The sequence below is a fragment of the Furipterus horrens genome, unplaced genomic scaffold (genome assembly GCF_987537825.1).
Source record: "Furipterus horrens unplaced genomic scaffold, mFurHor1.1.pri manual_scaffold_3, whole genome shotgun sequence".
Classification (NCBI taxonomy): domain Eukaryota; kingdom Metazoa; phylum Chordata; class Mammalia; order Chiroptera; family Furipteridae; genus Furipterus; species Furipterus horrens.
In genome coordinates, this window is record NW_028327173.1 from 158,558,519 (window position 1) to 158,577,554 (window position 19,036).

Sequence of the window (19,036 nt, forward strand, 5' to 3'; positions counted from 1 at the left end):
GATTTTGTTTGACAAACAGCGATTCATAAATCATCTTCCCCATGAATTTTCTTCAAAACTGACATCCTTTCTGGCTGCAAAATTAGGAAATATTTTCTCTGTGCTCCCATATCACTGTGTTCATATCTTTCATATATTCATATATTGTATTGGCATTGTGACTGAATTTTTCAGGTTATCCCCAGCCCATAAATGAACAAGAAAGTGAGTCAAATATGAGTTACATTAGCATTAACCTCTCACTCAGCACCCACCAGTTGCATCCATAATTATGTCTAACATGTGAGCAGTGTCAAAGTGCTTTCTCTGCCTGACAGCATCTAACAAATATTGATACTTCTCAAGACAGTTGAGATGATTCAATATAAGAACAGATAAAGGGCTTTACACAATATCTATGACATAGTAGGTACTCTCTAAAGATTAATGGCAACTCAGCAACCCTCTGATTACATTATAAGCATTACTCTGAACTATTTTCAGCTCCTATCTCATGCCTTTTAGACATACTATACATGAATTAAAAGTCATATGTATTTTTATATAGTGGTAAATAAACCAAACCTATCTCCATAGCAGCTAAAGAACAATATTATTCCCAGTGTGAGATTTATATTACTGTTGAAGCAAAGAAGTTTAAGAAAATTGTTAAACTACATAAGAATAGAGAAATCAAATTGTTTACAAACTTTGAGATTCTTCCATCCAGATTTCCTTCAAAAGGTATGCTATGTAATAGTAAAAATCAAGAAGAGAAAAACAATTTTTATTTTTATATTAGAATATTGTAAACTATCTCAATTTTAGGCATTAAGTATTACTTTAAAATATGTATTTTTGGTGGTATTTAATAAATATTCCTGGTTAAAGTGGAATTTGCTATATATAAAAAATCATAGAATTTATAGCTAGGAGCTTTATATATATGCTGCTCAAATCTTCTTATTTTTCTTTATATGAAGGAAAATTGAAGACTAAGGATGTTACATGTTGTCCTAAATCACATTTAAATTTCCTTCTCAGGGATGCTCAGGCAAGAACCTCTTATAGGTTTAATACTCAGGGGATACACGTGTATCATGTGCACTTCTATAAGCTTAGGGTTGTAGCTTTCTAGGTTCTTATGCAGCATCAGTTGACTAGTAATGTTCACCTCCTAAATATATTCTAAGTCACAAAAAAAAATTAACTAGTTTTGAGACATTAAATAATTAACAGTCACTGGAACTTAACTTTATCTTATTTATAGACAAGATTTCCCTATAAAGTAGATAGATTACCATGGTCCTACATAATGACATGAAATAACTAAAATTCAAAATGACCATGTGAGATTATGTAGCTTCTAAAGCAAGCAATGTTGGGAATAGCATTGTAAGACGTATCTAGTATGCCATTACAGAGGTTTAACCAGAATTTGACCAAGCAAAACAACCATATGTAGAATAAAAGGCAAGTCATTAAAGAACAAAATTGTTGTGTGTATATTGGTTACATATATATGTAAAAATGTTTAAACTGTTTATATTTAGATAGTATTTTAAAGCCATTTACATTAATGGTTGCAAATTATTGCATGAAGGTCATAGAACATAATTTTCAACCCATACTTTTATACTTATTTATGTATATCTTTTTTCAACTTTGACTTTAAGTTATGAAACCATACAGATCTTTACAAATGGATTTATAGTCGGTATTTAAAATTATGTTAGTTTTTTAACCCTGACCAGAGTGGCTCTGTTGTTTGGACATCGTCCTGCAAAGTGAAAGGTCACTGGTTCAATTACTGGCTGGGGCACACACCTGGGATGTAGGTTTGGTCCTCAGTTGGGGTGCATATGAGAGACAGCAGATCAATGTTTCTCTCTCGCATTGATGTTTTTATTTCTCCCTTTCCCTCTCTCTACAAATAAATAAAATATTTTTTAAATTATATTAGTTTTCTAGGGGTGATGTAACCAAGTACCACAAATCGAGTGATCTTGAATAAGAGAGATTTATCATCTAACAGTTCCAGAATCTAAACATCTGAGATTAAGACAGGTCAACAGAGCAATGCTCCCTCTGCGAATGTTAGAGAAGGACCTGTTCAGGCCTTTCTTATTGCTTCCGTTAGAAGTTCCTTGGCTTTTCAAAATATTTTTCTTGTATATGAATCTGTCTGCAAGTTTCTCCTTTTCATAAGGATATCTGTTATATTGGATTGGGGACCACCCTACTCCAGTAATATCTCATCTTAACTAATTATATTTGCAACAACTCTACTTCCGAAGAAAGCCACATTCTGACGTACAATGGGTTAAGCCTTCAACATATAAATTTGGGGGGAAACCATTCAATCTATTAAAAAATAATTCCTTTGACATCTACTTCCAAAAAAGAAATTTCCTTATTAAAACAATTGCTAGGCATCACTAAATGTTTCTATTTTATTATTTTTTGTCATCAGCCATACATCACAGTGTCTGATTCATGACATTATCAACAGCCTTGGGAATTATTTATAATATTAAAATATTATTCTACCTGCTAATTTTATAATCATGATTAGATATAGTTTTAATAAACTGAATCATTTTCATGCTTACATTTACCATTGTTGCATTCTAATTTGCGAATTACCTAATCACATTCTTAGGCATTTATTTATTGGAGTATTAAGGTCATTTTTTGAAGATTATATTTTAGAGAGAAATATCGATCGGTTGCCTCTTGTGAACCCCTAACTGGGGGCCTGGCCTGCAACCCAGGTATGTGTCCTGACCTGGATCTGTACCGGCAACACTTCAGTTCACAGACCAGCACTCAACACACTGAGACACACCAGCCAGGGCTAAAGGTCATTTTTTGTAGACATGTTAATTCTCTTTATATGCTGAACACATTAGCAAATATATTTAATTTTTAATTGTTTTTATATACAGAAGTACTAAATGGACTTAAATTTATCAAACTTTTATTTGGTATCTTTTTTACCTCTAAGTTTCAACATATTTTCTTATTCCATAGGATTAATATTCTTTTATATTTTTCTTTTCTTTTTTTACTTTATTTCATAGTTCATTATTTAATACATCTGGGACTTCATGAAATGTATGTGAGATAAAGATACAAATGACTATTACAGACACGTAACTATGGTCTAAGCATCTTTTACTGATTAGTGCTTCTCTTTGTAGTAACATGTCCTTTCTTATTAATTGAATTCTTAAGAATAAGAGTTCATTACTTATCTATATTTTATGTTTTATTGAGCTTTTAATCTATTATTTTTCCAGGTCTATATAGTTTAAGCTTTTTTGGATTTTCAATATTTGTATACACTGTCCTCATATTTCTAATTTTAAAAAGTCTTAGATGTTTTTATTAATTCAGTTACACTTGAAATTTGAGTAATTTCAAGTTACAACTTGTCATTATGATTTTAATTTTTAAATCTATAAATCCATTAAACCATTCATCCTCCCTATACAGGAAGATGAAATTGTTTCCTTGATTCAGACTTTTAGATACACATAAAGTTGTGTAGCTTATTGAAAGCTGCTCATTCAATGTTCGGCAAACATTTGTAGGTTGTCTGTATTTCAGACATGTAGTAGAAGTTAAGAAATGATGGTTTATATAACCAAGGAGCTTGTATCTAGGAATATTGTAGATAAGAAAACTGGCATGGGGTGAGAATTAGCCAAGAGGAATAGACAGAGCACAGATCATGTACAAAAGCCACACATTCCTGGGAAGCGATCAGCTTCTAGGAGAGGGATTATGCCTTAACTGAGCTTTGGAGACTCACAGGCAATTAGCTAGATGAAAAATGGGAGCATTTTCTTTTGCAAAGGAAACTGGGGATGGAAAAGTATCAATGAGTATGGCATAAAAATGAAAGGGCAAGAATTTAACTGAGACAAAGCAGGATGTCAGTGAGGCCTGATGAACCATGGGCCTGCAACATATACAAATCTGATTTTTTTTACTCATGCAAACATTGGATAGCATTGCTGGGTTTTAAAAAGGGAAGAGATATGATTGTACTTATATTTTAGAAAGATTTCAAGGGGTGAAAGATTGCAGGCAGACAATAAAAAAGGAAATAAACAAAAGGGGTTTTCTAGTAATAAAAATGTGTTCAGTGAATGAATAAAACATTGAATGAATCATTGAATGAAAGAATTGAAATTTATGCTTAGATTTAGCAGCTGAAAGAAGGGCAAGGGACTAGACAAAGAACATGAATGAATGACCCATGGACATGGACAACAGGGTGGGAACTGACTGTGGGAGTGGGGAGTGACATGAGTGGAGGAAGGAAAAGGGGAAAGATTGGGACAAATGTAATAGAATTACAATAAAAATGATTTGCAGCTGAAAAATAATTGATGGCTTTGTTGGGATACCTTTATTTAGTGTGATGGTTGATATAGAAGCCAGTTACCAGTAGGAAATGTCAAGTATTAAATATTTGAAATCAGATTTTATGTCATTGTTTTTCAAGCTAATTGTTAGTATGTGGGGAATAAGTTACGACTGTTATTATTTTGTTTATGTATTGGGTATATATATTCACTTTGATAACTATTTCATTAATCCTAATAGTTGACCAGGGTTTTTGTTTGTTTTCTGCCTTTAAAATAACAATTCCTGAAAATAATAATACATTGTATTCTATTTTCTAACACTTATATTGTTTTTTTTCTATTTCATGTTCTAATACACTAGTAAGAATTTCCAAAAAATAAATTAATGGTAGGAAGTATTTTTGTTTTGCTTTTAATAATAATGAGGATGTCCTAATATTTCACACTTAAGTTGATGACTCTGAAAATAAGATTTTTAAGTATATTAAACTTATGGAAGACTCATTTCAATTATATTCTTTAAAAATTAGAAGATTTTATCTAATGACTTTTGAGATCTGTTGAAATGCAGATATATATTTTCTGACAAGTTAATATGTCATATTAAATAAGTTATTCCATGATTTTAAATCATGCTTGAGATAAAATTTATATGGAGATGATCATTATATTTCTGATATAATTATGAATTTTATATTTGATATTTTATTTAGTATTTTAAAATATTTATGGCCATAAAAAGAGTGGTCTTTTATTACTTTATATTGTGCTTTACATAATTTTATATTCAAAGATATAGCCCTGAGATATTGTAAGATCTCTAAAATATTTCAGAAAAATTATTTAGTTACAGTAACTAATCTTTACTGAATGATTCAAGAAAACAAATACATTTCAGATTTTCATTAACAAAAGTTGTTATTGAGCTACGTGACCTTGGACAAATCTTGATCTCTGCATCTCATCTATACAAATGAGGGGTTTGTATAGATGAACCCAAGGTCACTCCAGCTCTAGCTTTCTGTCACCTGTACTCATAGAGAAGTAGCTTCAGCTGTATGGTAACAAGCAAAGGTGCATTAATAAGTTTAAGAGCCATACTACTATGCAAAGTGCATGCCATGATGACCCTGGCTGATTTAAACTTGAGTTCTAAAAAAAATAAAAATGTATTAGTCCATTTTTCTCCTTGGGCCCTTGAGCAGTTGAAAGTGAAAAATGTTGACCCTGCGATTTATCTGAAATTGCACTGGAGAATTGTGGACCAGCTGCCCCTCTCTGGTCTATTTAACTCACCTAAAACATTGGCTCTGAAGGGCAGCATATGAAGATCAGGATCCCTGAATTTGTGTCCCACTTCTGCCAAGTACTAGTTTTGTGATCTAAATCAAGTCAATTAACCCTTTCAGACATTAGTTTTCTTATTTACAAAATGAGGTATACTTAATTACTCTTGTTGTTCTTAAGTTCTATGATATGAGAAGCCATAAATAAATAATCCCTTTAAAAAATCCTCAATTTATGTAGTCGTCTGAGGTTTACTTTTACATACATTGATCTCAATTGATTTGGAGGCAAATAGGACAAGTATTAGTGACCTTACTGAAGTTAGGTATAGAATCTGGCAGTTTGCCCACTATGCTTAGTAAGTGGCAGAGCCCCAGCTAGAGCCTAGGACTTCTGATTCTTCAACTGTGTTCTTTTCTTTGTATGACACATTGTCTTTCATTAAATCCTGTGATCACCCTTTGATACTTTTCAAGCATTCTGGCACATTTTCTAACTCCTTAAATTATGAGGACCTAGTAGTCCTCTTCCCTTGGAGTTCAACTTTAAAATTATGTTCATTTATGATTTTAAATAATGTAACATAGTAACACTTTGGTCTTGTGTATGTTTAAATGATTTCTTGAAAAGTACTCCATCTAACATTTATCCCTTCTTTTCCTGATTCTCTTTCAGATAGCAGTTCTGTGGATGAAAAGGTTTTAAATCATACTTTTTCTTCCCTCCTGAGGGATCTTGTCTTTTGTACATGTTTGTTTGTGACATATTAGACCTATTTTGGTTCCTCTGTTTTAGTTGTGAAATGTGCATGTTATGCCAGCTTTCCATTCTTTGGTTGTCCTGTAAGTGTGCCCCCGATATGTTGCATTTATTAAGAGGTTACACCTTGCCAGCTGCGCTTACTTTAGCTTACACTTGCCAACCTAGGGGTCTGCTACGGTCAAACTCAGCATCTGTTCTTGAGTCTGGCTAATCATGATCTCCTTGACTAATTCATGATCTTCACTGCACATACCAAGTTTTAAGGGCAAATAGTATTTGGAATATGATATATTTTTCTGGACTCTGCCAGTGCTTTTGTTTAAAGGCTGACAGCTAATTTGAAAACCTCCACTCACAAAAACACAGTAGCTTTGACTTGGAGCTGACCCTGCTTAGCATTTGTCATACTAGGTGTTATGTGTCTAGTGCAGTTGACCCGTGTCCCAAATTTCCCTGTACACAGCTATGGTATGCTAAAAGTCTGTTTGTTTTCTTTTGTTTTGTTTTTCTCATGTTTTATTTAAGGCTCGAATAGTAAGTGGCAATGATTTGGATGCTTCCAAATTCTCTGCTCTCCAGGCATTTGGTGGGTAAGTACAAATATAGCCTTTCTAATTTATTCCATTCCTCAATAGTATGTACTTTTCTATGCTCTCAACATATATATTTTGGATGTAGGATGTGGCATGATGGTATAATGAGATAGCCTCACTGTTGCATACTTCTTTCACAATTAAGTAGCCCCTATAGTGTTTTTTGAATATATCTAGAAATGTACATATGTATATTTATGTGTACATGTACTTATGTACAAAGAAATCAAAATTGCCTAACCAGATTAGCTGTTAACATTACCATTCCATACATAAATTCATAGACATAATTTTACATAATGAGTTCATATTAATACAGTCAATACTATCTTTTAATCTGCTTGTTTGTACTTGATGATATGTGTATATTTTTCTGTGTCAATGAATTAATGAAAGTAATCTCCACTATCATTTTTTCCACTATCATTTTTTATAGTGGCCCTTAATGTATGGATAAAAGTATTTAAAATTTAATCACAAAATAATGTATGAATTATATTCTTTATGTAAAATACTTGAACAGAAAGCTGAAGATTACCTTTAATGCTCATAATTACACATTGGTATCAGTTTGACATGTATGTTTCTAGACCTTTTTTTATGTGCTTGCATACATGTCTATGTTCATAGGAAAAGTTTTATATTGTGTATCTCTGTACATTTAACATAAATTAGGCCATTCTGTATGTAAATAAATAAGCACTAGTTTAGTGCTGACTTTGCAGCAGGTATTGTTACAACTGTTTTATGTAGTGACATGTTTGATCTTTACAATGGTCCTCTGAGGTAAGTACTATTTTGACTTCCATGTTAAAATAGTTTAAAAAAATTTTTTTCTCTTCATTTAGCTAATAAGTGAGAAACTTAGTATTCAGACCTAATTAGTCCAGTTCCAGAGTCTTAATCACGGTGCTATACGGCATCTGCTGCTCATGGTTTCTCTTTCTGCTTCTTTTTCTTTTTTCCTTCTAACAACATGTCTTGGAAAACTTCCCACTTCATTTTTACTAAGTGATGCAAATATTTTAAAATATTTATACAATATTTATTAGTTTATTTTTCTATTAATTTTTAAAAATATGTCTAGGTGTTATTATTATAAATGATACTGTAGCTAACATATAACAAATATTTAATTTGTAATAGATGGGCCAAAGCTTATGCCTAGTATAGACAGACAGATTAGTTGCTTTATTAGTGTTGACATGTGAACACATTTGTATGCATTATAAATAGAAGCAAGACTTAGATACGTGTTTTAGGGGCAGTTCAGGCAAATAAATAGTTTCAGTTATGTTTTAGAATATGCTCATTCTTCAAAAATGAATGTTTTTTAAAGTATATCCACTACTTATTTTAAATAATATATGTAAAATTTCAAGTTTAAAGCTTCTGGAAAATAACATATAGCATTTTTATTTTTGTTTTCTCAAATAAAAGTAATTGTTTTGTCTTAAACTTCCCAATATCTTTAAGTACATAAATAATTTACTCACATTCCTATTGTAGTGTCACAAGAATTTAAATTTAAGAAAAACAGCTTTAGCAAAAAATCACCATAGATTATCTATAGAAAATTCAGGTAATAAATGGATTACTCTCTTGTCCCTACCTCACACATACTGTCTCTTTCTTTAAGGTTACTAGAAGATAACTTGACAAAATGAACAAAAGCTTGCCTTAGAAAATAATCAAGTTGAATTCCAATTTAATTATGAAAAAAATGTTGTATGTCATGATCTTGGAGGCTTATCTGAGTTTATATTCTTGTAGTTCCTTCAACTGCTCCTTGCCTGTGGCATTCATCACTTCATAATAACTCTCTTTCCTAATTCATGTCTGAATATGGACTTGTATTATTGTCAAAGCAACAGAGTTCATTTACATTCACGTTGTTTTTAGGTGCAAGCTGTGTAAGTACCTAACTAAAAAAGTCATCTTTGCATTTTGAATAGATCCTTTCCACATCGTTTTTTATCCAGAGACTGCCTATTGTTTGGCCTTTGCAAGGGAGTTTGGAATTATGATGTTATGGGAAAGGGCTGATAATTTTCAGTCATTGAGAGAATTTGCCATTATCTGAATGTTTGTTTCCTCTTGAAGAATTTTGAGGATACCCTTAAGTAAAGCCTTCAATAACAACATATTTCAGAAAGATTTCCTTCTTATTTTACTTTTCCTATATACATTTTAAATTATTTTTAATAAAATGAAATAGTATTATAATTATTCTAAATATTATAACTTCTGTTTTCCTGGGAAACTGAGAATGGAGCAGACTTTCAAAATAGGGAGTCATTGCTTCTTCTTGACAATACTATTTCATTCTTCACTCCTGTACCTTCAATATCCCTGGTCAATTCAGAGCCAAACCACATTCACCATTCACTCCTCTTTCTCAAGTGCCGATGGCAGAACAATCTTTGCACACTGAAACAAGGTAATGGAGTTAACTATGCTGTTCTCTCATTTCTGCCAATCTCTCTGTACATTTCATGTAAGTGTTGCTGGAAAAGACATGCCAAACGTCAGCCTATTTTTGCCATGTGTCAAAATAATTTTTAAAGAGGCTTTGGAAAAGGAATTGGGAGATGTACAGAGAAAAGAAAATGAAACAGGAAGGTTAAAGTGTGAGAAGACTGGAAGGATGTGTGTTTTGGTGAAATTATTAAATTTAGCATCTTACATCTCCTCATGGTTTTACAGGAGCTTGGTAACTTTCGTTAAATATGTAAGCTAAGAGTCATACCGGAAGCATGCAACAAGATGATATGGGTGAAGTAAAAGAGCTCTTCTGGAGGAAATATCTCAGAGGTAGAAAGATAGCAGGGGTAGGCAAGAAGAGCTTTTAGAGCATACCGTGGGTCTTACTTCTGTGAAAGGGAAGGGGAAGGAAGGAGGGACTGAGTGTGAAGGGCTTTAAGCTGATGAGGTTACAAGAAAGTGTCAGACCAATGAGGAGTCCTAAAAAAAAAGGTTGCTTCTTAGAGGAGACCCATGCTGAGCATAAGTGGCCATTTTTATTAGCTCCTCTTCCATGCTCAGTCGTTGGTAGCGGGTAGCTGGAGGACCGTGGCCTTGGAGGTGTACTGCAGGTTATTCTATAGATGTGATAGCTGAAGGCTGTCATCCAGCCGCACCTCTCTAAGAAGATTTTCTCTGAGGGTTGTCTGAGTGATGCATACCCATAGCTACCAAGAATCTAATAAGTAAATTTGATGAAAGTCACACAAATACCTTCTCCAAATGGGAACTACTTTATTAATAAAAATGATACTCCTTCCTGGTTTGATTGCCTATGACTTAAGTTCACCATTCCCTGATCATTTTTAAGAAGGGTTCCAGTGGTTGTATGAAAAAAAAGCATTCCAAGGCCACTGTATGTGTTTTTTCTTTGTAGTCTTTAGGTACTAGCCTTGTCTGCACCAGAACTGAGGAGAGTCTATAAAACAGTGGTGGGTGTAAGGGGAAAGACAGATAGCTTAAAAAAGAGATATTTATCTACTTTGTTCCCTTCATTCTCTAGTCATTCCAGATCTCTGCAGAATAGTTCTTGTAGAACTAAATTCTTCAGCTTATGTGAAGGAAGATTTATATTCTGTCTGTGGTTCTAAACTAGGCTACAGCTGCTTTTCTTAACCTCAGGAATCTGGTGATTGCTTTCAACAACTACCAGATTATTGAATCGTGTGAAGAAAGAGGTGATGCTGAGAGTAGTAAGAAAAATCAGAACTAGAGAAAAATGGGGAGATACTGATGAAGGGCAGAACAGTGAGAGACTGGCAAATAGAAGAAGAGGATATTCTATTTTGACTTTATTTTCAAATATATATGCTTTCTGAGATTTTCAAGATTGTTCAGTTATTGCCATGAATAAATAATTTGATAAAGGTGAACAGTATAATTATTAGCCAAAGTTATGAACAATTCCTTTGTTTTTAAGTTTATCTTGATTAAAATAGTGATTTTTTCCTTGCTATCATAAAGCCTGACATGAGTTAGGTTGCACAATATATGGACATAGCTGATTTAATATACTCTTGATATTTCTGTCATAGTTCTGACATTGCTTTTGTATTTCTCTATAAAATCTAAGAGGTTACATGCTGTCCCCGTGCCCTCTCCTCTGCTCTTAGTCTTGGCCTTCATGTTTGCCGGGACCTAAAATAACTCATTTGACAGGGGAGCTAAGGGTGTTCTTACTCTCTAGGGGCTATTAACCCATCTTTTCTCATAGCAACAGTCTTCTCTTGGAAGTTGGGGACTTTTTCTTTCTTTTTTTTTCTTACATAGTTCATAAACCAGATTCTTCTCTATCCTCTCAGGTAACTCCCTCATTTCTTAAGGAAAAAGCCAGAGTCTCCTAACCGTAGAAATGAGCTGTTCCCACTACTGTACTCCCTTCCCTGGGTCAGTGGTTTATCCTGCGCAAACATCCTTGCATGCTCAGATACATGTGCCAAATATTAAGAAAGTGGCAGCCCCTCACCCTCAGCACCCCCCCCACACCCGCCGCCCCTGCACAACATAAGAGTGTGCTTCAATTTCAGTGAGAGGTTACTCTTTGGAGAAAGGGGGAATTCTTTGTTTTTCTCTGACTTTTCAGTAAGTTGATTTTATGGAAGAGATATTTTTTTTTTCCAAGGGATATGGTACAAGACTTCACTGTAGATTTAAGTAAAGTGAATTAGGATTAAGGATTTTTTTTTTTTCAATTATAGTTGTTCCATTTTCCCCTATTTCTCTCCCCCACCCAACTCACCCCCTCTCCCGCAATCATATCCCTCCCCGTTGTCCATGTCCATGAGTCATTTATACAGGTTCTTTGACTAAACCCTTCCCTTACTTATCCCCCTTCGCTCCCTCTCCCCTCCCCACTATTGACTGCTATTCTGCTCTTTGTTCTATTCAGTTCCTTTGTTTGTGTTGTTCTTTAGTTTCCTGTATTAGGTGATATCATATGGTATTTTTCTTTCTTTGCCTGGCTTATTTCACTAAGCATAATTCTCTCTAGTTCCATCCAAGTTGTTGCAAATGGCAGGAGTTCCTTCTTTCTTTCTGCTGCATAGTATTCCATTGTGTAAATGTACCACAGTTTTTTGATCCACTCATCTACAGATGGGCACTTAGGTTGTTTCCAGCACTTAGCTATTGTAAACAGTGCTGCAATGAACATAGGGGTGCATAAGTTCTTTTGAATTGGTGTTTCAAGATTCTTCGGGTATAATCCTAGTAGTGGAGTCGCTGGTTCAAAAGGCAGTTCCATTTTTAATCTTTTGAGGTAATTCCATACTGTTCTCCATAGTGGCTGCACCAGTCTGCATTCCCACCAACAGTGCAGTAGGGTTCCCGTTTCTCCACATCCTCGCCAGCACTTGTTGTTTGTTGATTTGTTGATGATGGCCATTCTGACTGGTGTAAAATGGTATCTCATTGTGGTTTTTATTTGCATCTCCCTGATGGCTAATGATGTTGAGCACTTTTTCATGTGTCTTGGACCTTCTGTATGTCCTCTTCGGAGAAGTGTTTGTTCAGGTCCCTTGCCCATTTTTTAATTGGGTTGTTTGTTTTCTTGATGTTGAGTCGTATCAGCTCTTTATATATTTTGGAAATCAGTCCCCTGTCTGTGATGTCATTGGCAAATATGTTTTCCCATATGGTTGGTTTCCTTTTCATCTTGCTGATGTTTTCTTTTGCTGAGCAGAAACTCTTCAGTTTGATGTAATCCCATTTATTTATTTTTTCCTTTATTTCTCTTGCTTTAGGAGATGTATCCATGAAGAGATTGTTACGTGAGATATCTGATATTTTCTTGCCTATGTCTTCCTCTAGGACTTTTATGGTGTCACGGCTTACATTTAAGTCTTTGATCCATCTTGAGTTTATTCCTGTGTGTGGTGTAAGTTGGTGGTCTAGTTTCATTTTTTTGCAGGTCCCTATCCAGTTCTCCCAGAACCATTTGTTAAAGAGGCTCTTCTCACTCCATTTTATGTTCCTTCCTCCTTTATCAAAGATTAGTTGACCATAGAGGCCTGGGTTTATTTCTGGACTCTCTATTCTGTTCCACTGATCTATATGTCTGTTCTTATGCCAGTACCATACTGTTTTGATTATAGTGGCTTTGTAGTATTGTTTGATATCTGGTGTTGTGATTCCTCCTGCTGTGTTCTTCTGTCTCAAGATTGCTTTTGCTATTCGGGGTCTTTTTTGGTTCCATATGAATTTATGGAGTATTTGTTCTAGGTCTGTGAAATATGTCATTGGTATTTTAATAGGGATTGCATTGAATCTGTAAATTGCTTTGGGTAGTATGGCCATTTTGATGATGTTGATTCTTCCCATCCAAGAACATGGTATTTGCTTCCATTTATTTGTTTCTTCCTTAATTTCTTTCTTCAATGTTATGTAATTTTCAGAGTACAGGTCTTTTATCTCTTTGGTTAAGTTTACTCCTAGGTACTTTATTTTTCTTGTTGCTATAGTAAATGGGATTTTCTTTTTTGTCTCTGTCTCTGCTATTTTATTGTTGGTGTACAGAAATGCCTTAGATTTCTGTATATTTATTTTGTACCCTGCGATTTTGCCAAATTCACTTATTATATCGAGTAGTCTTTTAGTGGAGTTTATAGGATTTTCTAGGTATACTATCATGTCATCTGCATATAATGAAAGTTTTACTTCCTCTTTCCCAATTTGGATGCCTTTTATTTCTTTTTCTTGTCTGATTGCTGTGGCTAGGACTTCCAACACTATGTTGAAAAGGAATGGAGAGAGTGGACAACCTTGTCTAGTTCCTGAGTTCAGGGGGAATGCTTTCAGTTTTTGTCCATTTAGTATGATGTTGGCCTCAGGCTTCTCATATATAGTCTTAATTATGTTAAGGTATTCTCCCTCTATTCCCATTTTGCTGAATGTTTTCATCATAAATGGGTGTTGTACTTTATCAAATGCTTTTTCTGCATTTGTTGATATGATCATGTGATTTTTGTCTTTCATTTTGTTTAGGTGATGTATTATATTTATTGATTCGTGAATATTAAACCATCCTTGCATCCCTGGAATGAAGCCCACTTGATCATGGTGTATGATCTTTTTGATGTATTGCTGGATCCTGTTTGCCAATATTTTATTAAGGATTTTAGCATCTATGTTCATCAGTGATATTGGCCTGTAGTTTTCTTTCTTTGTTGTGTCTTGACCTGGTTTTGGGATTAGAATAATACTGGCTTCATAGAAAAAGTTTGGGATTTTCCCCTCTTCTTGGATTTTCTGGAACAGTTTGAGGAGGATAGGAGTTAGTTCTTCCCTGAATGTTTTGTATAATTTGCCTGTGAAGCCATCTGGTCCAGGGCTTCTGTGTGCAGAGAGATTTTGGATTACTGTTTCAATTTCCTTCTTTGTTATTGGTCTGTTGAGACTTTCCACTTCTTCCTGATTCAGTTTTGGAAGGTTCTATGTTTCTAGAAATTTGTCCATTTGCTCTAGATTGTCAAATTTCTTGCCATACAGTTGTCTGTAGTAATTTCTAACTATCATTTGTATTTCTGTGGTATCAGTCATGATTTCTCCTCTTTCATTTCTGATATTGTTTATTTGAGTCTTCTCTCTTTTTTTCTTGATTAGACTGGCTAGAGGCCTGTCGATTTTATTTTTTCGAAGAACCAGCTCCTAGTTTTGTTGATCTTTTGGATTGTTTGTTTAGTCTCTATGTCATTTAGTTCTGCTCTGATCTTGATGATTTCATTCCTTCTTCTTGCCCTAGGCTTTGTTTGTTGTTGTTGTCCTAGTTCTTGTAGCTTTATGGTTAGGTTTTTTATTTGAGATTCTTCTATCCTTTTCAGATAGGCCTGTATTGCTATGAACTTCCCTCTCAGGACTGCTTTTGCTGTGTCCCACAGATTTTGGGCTGTTGTGTGCTCATTGTCATTAGTTTCTAGAAATTTCTTGATTTCTTTTTTGATGTCATTGTTAATCCATTCATTATTTAATAGCATGTTATTCAATCTCCATGAGTTTGGGTGTCTGATTTTTTTCTCTGAGGTTGATTTCTAGTTTCAAGGCATTGTGATCTGAAAAGATGCTTGATATGATTTCAATTTTCTTGAATTTGTTGAGGCTTGTTTTGTGTCCTATCATGTGGTCTATCTTTGAAAATGTCCCATGTGCATTTGAAAAGAATGTATATTTTGCTTCTTTGGGGTGGAAAGTTCTATTTATATCAGTTAGGTCCATGTGGTTTAGTGTGTTGTTCAATGCCTGTATATCCTTGGTGTTTCTTTGCTTTGATGATCTGTCTATTGTTGATAATGGAGCGTTGAAGTCCCCTACTATGAGTGTGTTATTGTTGATATCCTTCTTGTGGTCTTCTAGTATTTGCTTTATGTATTTAGGTGCTCCTATGTTGGGTGCATATATGTTTATCAATGTCATATCTTCTGATGGATTGTTCCTTTAAATATTATGAAATACCCTTCTTTGTCTCTTTTTATTGCCCTTGCTTTGAAATCCGTTTTGTCTGATATGAGGACTGCTACCCCGGCCCCCCGGCTTTTTTTTCCAGTCCATTTGCTTGGAATATTTTTTTATATCCCTTTACTTTCAGTCTGTGTAAATCTTTTGTTCTGAGGTGTGTTTCTTGTAGACAGCAAATATGTGGGTCCTGTTTTCTTATCCATTCCGTTACCCTATGTCTTTTAATTGGAACATTTAATCCATTTACATTTAAGGTTATTATTGACATGTATTTATTCATTTCCCTTTGTACCTCTGTTCCTCTCCTCTCTCTTTTTTTTTTTTTTTTTTATTCTTTTTTCTTAGAACACTCCCTTTAGCATCTCTTGCAATGCTGGTTTGGTGGAGATGTATTCTTTTAGTCTTCCTTTGTCTGAGAAACTCCTTAAAAATATGGAATGCTTCATGAATTTGCATGTCATCCTTGCGCAAGGGCCATGCTAATCTTCTCTGTGTCGTTCCAACTTTAGTATATGTGCTGCCGAAGCGAGCACAAGGATTGTTGATTATTATAAAGACTATCAGATGCAAACAGGGTCTACTTTTACAATCCATTATTGTATAGCAATTTAATTGTCACACTCATAATTTTAAACTTATTTTTATTCATATTGCCATCAACCAAGATTTAGTCCCCAATAATTTTCACCTAGACAATTGCAAATGAATATTTTTTCATCCATTCCTTGTTCCACATTGTCCTGATCTTCCCAGAGAACAGAACATGGATCGTTAGAGAAATTGTGGCTAAACAGATGTCTCAATATGAGGAGAAATTTCCAACAGTAACAGCTGCCTTTGTAAAAACCAAGTTGACTATTTCTAGAGATATTTAAATAGCTTGTTTAAAATGTTGCAGAAGAAATTTAAATATTAAATGCTTAATTATTTAAAGCCTCTTCCATCTTAAGATTTTATTATATCTTATACTAATATTATGTCCTATCCTAATATAATCATTGTATCATATAGGTATTGCTATGTAAGAAATTACCCTAAAACTCAGTGGCTTAAAACTTATGAATCCAATGATCTTGTCTGCACTCACTTACACAAGTATGGTCAATTGGACAAGGGCTAGTTCTTATATGTCTGTGAGTGTCTGGTTATTGTCTAGACAACAAACAGGATCCATTCATCATCCAGCTGGCCAGACCAAGCTTATTTACATGGCAGTGACAGGATTCTAAAGAAACAAGAGGAAGCATACAAGGCCACTTGAAGCCAAGGCTAGAACTGACAGTCATCACTTTCAGTGCATTTTATTGTCCAAAACAAGTTATACATTCAGCTCAGGTTCAAAAAAACATAGAAACAGGCCCTGCATATTTATGGGAGGAATAAACTGGGGCCATTTTTAAGTGATCTAACATAATTATATATACCTGTAATTAAATATCCTTCAAAATTACATATTTTTCATAACTTAAATAAAATAGTATGTTATTGCACATATTCACCTTCAATTACAATATATTTTCATTACTTGGAATTATAAAAAGAGAAATTGCTTGAAAATATTGGAATCTCATTTTTGGTATTTCCCATTTACCTTGACTACAATACAAGGTACAAGGTAATTTACTTTCCAGTGGATAAAATGCTATGAAATTTTTAAGCAGGGAAGATATTTCTGAGTTGGAGTTGTTAGGGAAAACTTTATGGGGAAGATAGCATTGAATTGGGATTTGAAGTTGGGTTAGAATTTTGATATGTAAATATGAAATGAAAAGACAAAAAAAGAAAGTAGTACAAACATTTGAATAGCATCATGGGCAAGAAAATGTATTGGACAATAATCAGTCAGAGTATATGAAGGAGAGAAGTGGAAAATGTGTTCATACAGGTAAGTTGAAACTCTGAATGCGTTACAAAAAATAACAAATGTATGTATTTTTCTTTATTTTATATATTACTCAGAAGATTAATATACTTAATAACTTGTTTCCCTGGAGATTATTATGCTGTGAAATAAGATATTAAATATATTAATCTTCTAAATAATATATCTATAACTTTGAATATCTGCATCTTGTGAAAATGACTCAGGTGTTTTGAGAACATAGCTGCTGAACAATAGCCACTGGATGATGATAATGACAGGGAAGAAGCTATAAATTTGTTTTCACAATATTGTATATGGTTCTCATTAACCACAGAAGTTATCTGCCGAAAGTGCAAGAAACTTAATTTTCAGAAAGATAGTCATCTTCAGAAGCAAGTGTACTCAGGTGGCGCAGACATCTCTTTTGCTTTCAGAACTTTTATTTAACTCTGTCAACCATAATAAACATCACTGTAATGCCTGCTCATTATTTGATGTTTAGAATCTAAGGTTCTAAATAGGAAAGGCCAAAGGATGAGATAGGCAGAAGCCATCACTGCTCAGAATGCTTGGAGTATAAATCTTTTCACACGGGTGACATCATCTGCCACATACCCTTTACCATATAAAGATGCCTCCTGGAAACAATACTTGAAAGAGTTGTTCCAGAATGACAACTACAAAATCTCATGTTTCAGAAGATTCCCCAACATTAATGATAAGATGCCTTTATTTTTATCAAGTGTAGAAGTACCAAAATTATAAAGCAGGAGTGAATGAAACAATTGGACGCATGCAACAGAGCATCCTATCTGGGTTAGAGCTGAAACTCAGTTTTGACCACCATGATGAAATCTGCGAAAACTCTTCCCAATGTATCTGCCTGCCTCCATCAATTTATACAGAGACTGAGGAGAGTACTTAGACACTACTCACAACTGGGGCTCAGACTTAGACATATTTGATGGTAGAATGGATTAGTGTAATCAAATTGATGGGCCGCAGAATTCAGGGGTGACAGTGGGATTTCTGTGTTATTATCATAAGGGAGCAAAGTATCTGACATGGCAATTCAGTCTCCATGGTAAGACCTGAGCATCAGGGGAAGGAGTTCTGATTACTGTGTTATATTTTAAGCTATCACACCCTGTTACCCTGGTTATATTTGTGAATTTGTGCTATTTCTTTGGTAACCAAGCAAAACCTGTGTTTCACCCTCAACATTGCACTGAATGTGAGCAGCTCAAAGGATACAAATTACAGAAAAAATACTAAGTGAAGGCAAATAATATCTTCACTTCTTCCATTTGGTTATTGGGAGCTGGGGTGGGGAAATCCTACATTATTTCTGAACAAAAGACAGACAGTCATGTGATAAAATGGTAAATACACAGAATTTTGGATTAGAAGGCCCAGTTAAGCATTGATTCCACCATTTACTAGCTGGACATGTCATTTAACTTGGGAATCATAATTACTAACTTGGGAATCATAATTATTGACTTGGAAAATGCAGATTATAACAATTAGCTCTCAAGATCATTTAGTGCACTTTAACTTTTCCCTGTCCACATACAAAAATAATAGTTTTGTGATACATTATAGAAAAATTAAAAGCTTTAGTCATGGTGGCCAGAGATAGGTTTTACACAACATAGGACATTGAGTTCTAAAAATGGCAAAATCCTGAGCAACCCAAG

General features: G+C 34.1%; 1 protein-coding gene and 1 non-coding gene across 2 annotated transcripts in view; one reads left to right on the plus strand and one right to left on the minus strand.

Moving 5' to 3' along the window:
- Window positions 1–19,036, plus strand: part of UNC13C (unc-13 homolog C) — a 496,691-nt gene that overhangs the window by 101,283 nt on the left and 376,372 nt on the right. Inside the window, exons 2-3 of the mRNA XM_090270625.1 lie at window positions 6,321–6,343; window positions 6,933–6,997. Of these exons, the coding sequence (XP_090126751.1) occupies window positions 6,321–6,343; window positions 6,933–6,997 (88 nt within the window). The remainder of the gene's footprint in view (window positions 1–6,320; window positions 6,344–6,932; window positions 6,998–19,036) is intronic.
- LOC150016512 (U6 spliceosomal RNA) lies at window positions 15,899–16,005 on the minus strand. The gene has a single exon (XR_016510122.1). It is a non-coding gene; the product is annotated as a U6 spliceosomal RNA (small nuclear RNA).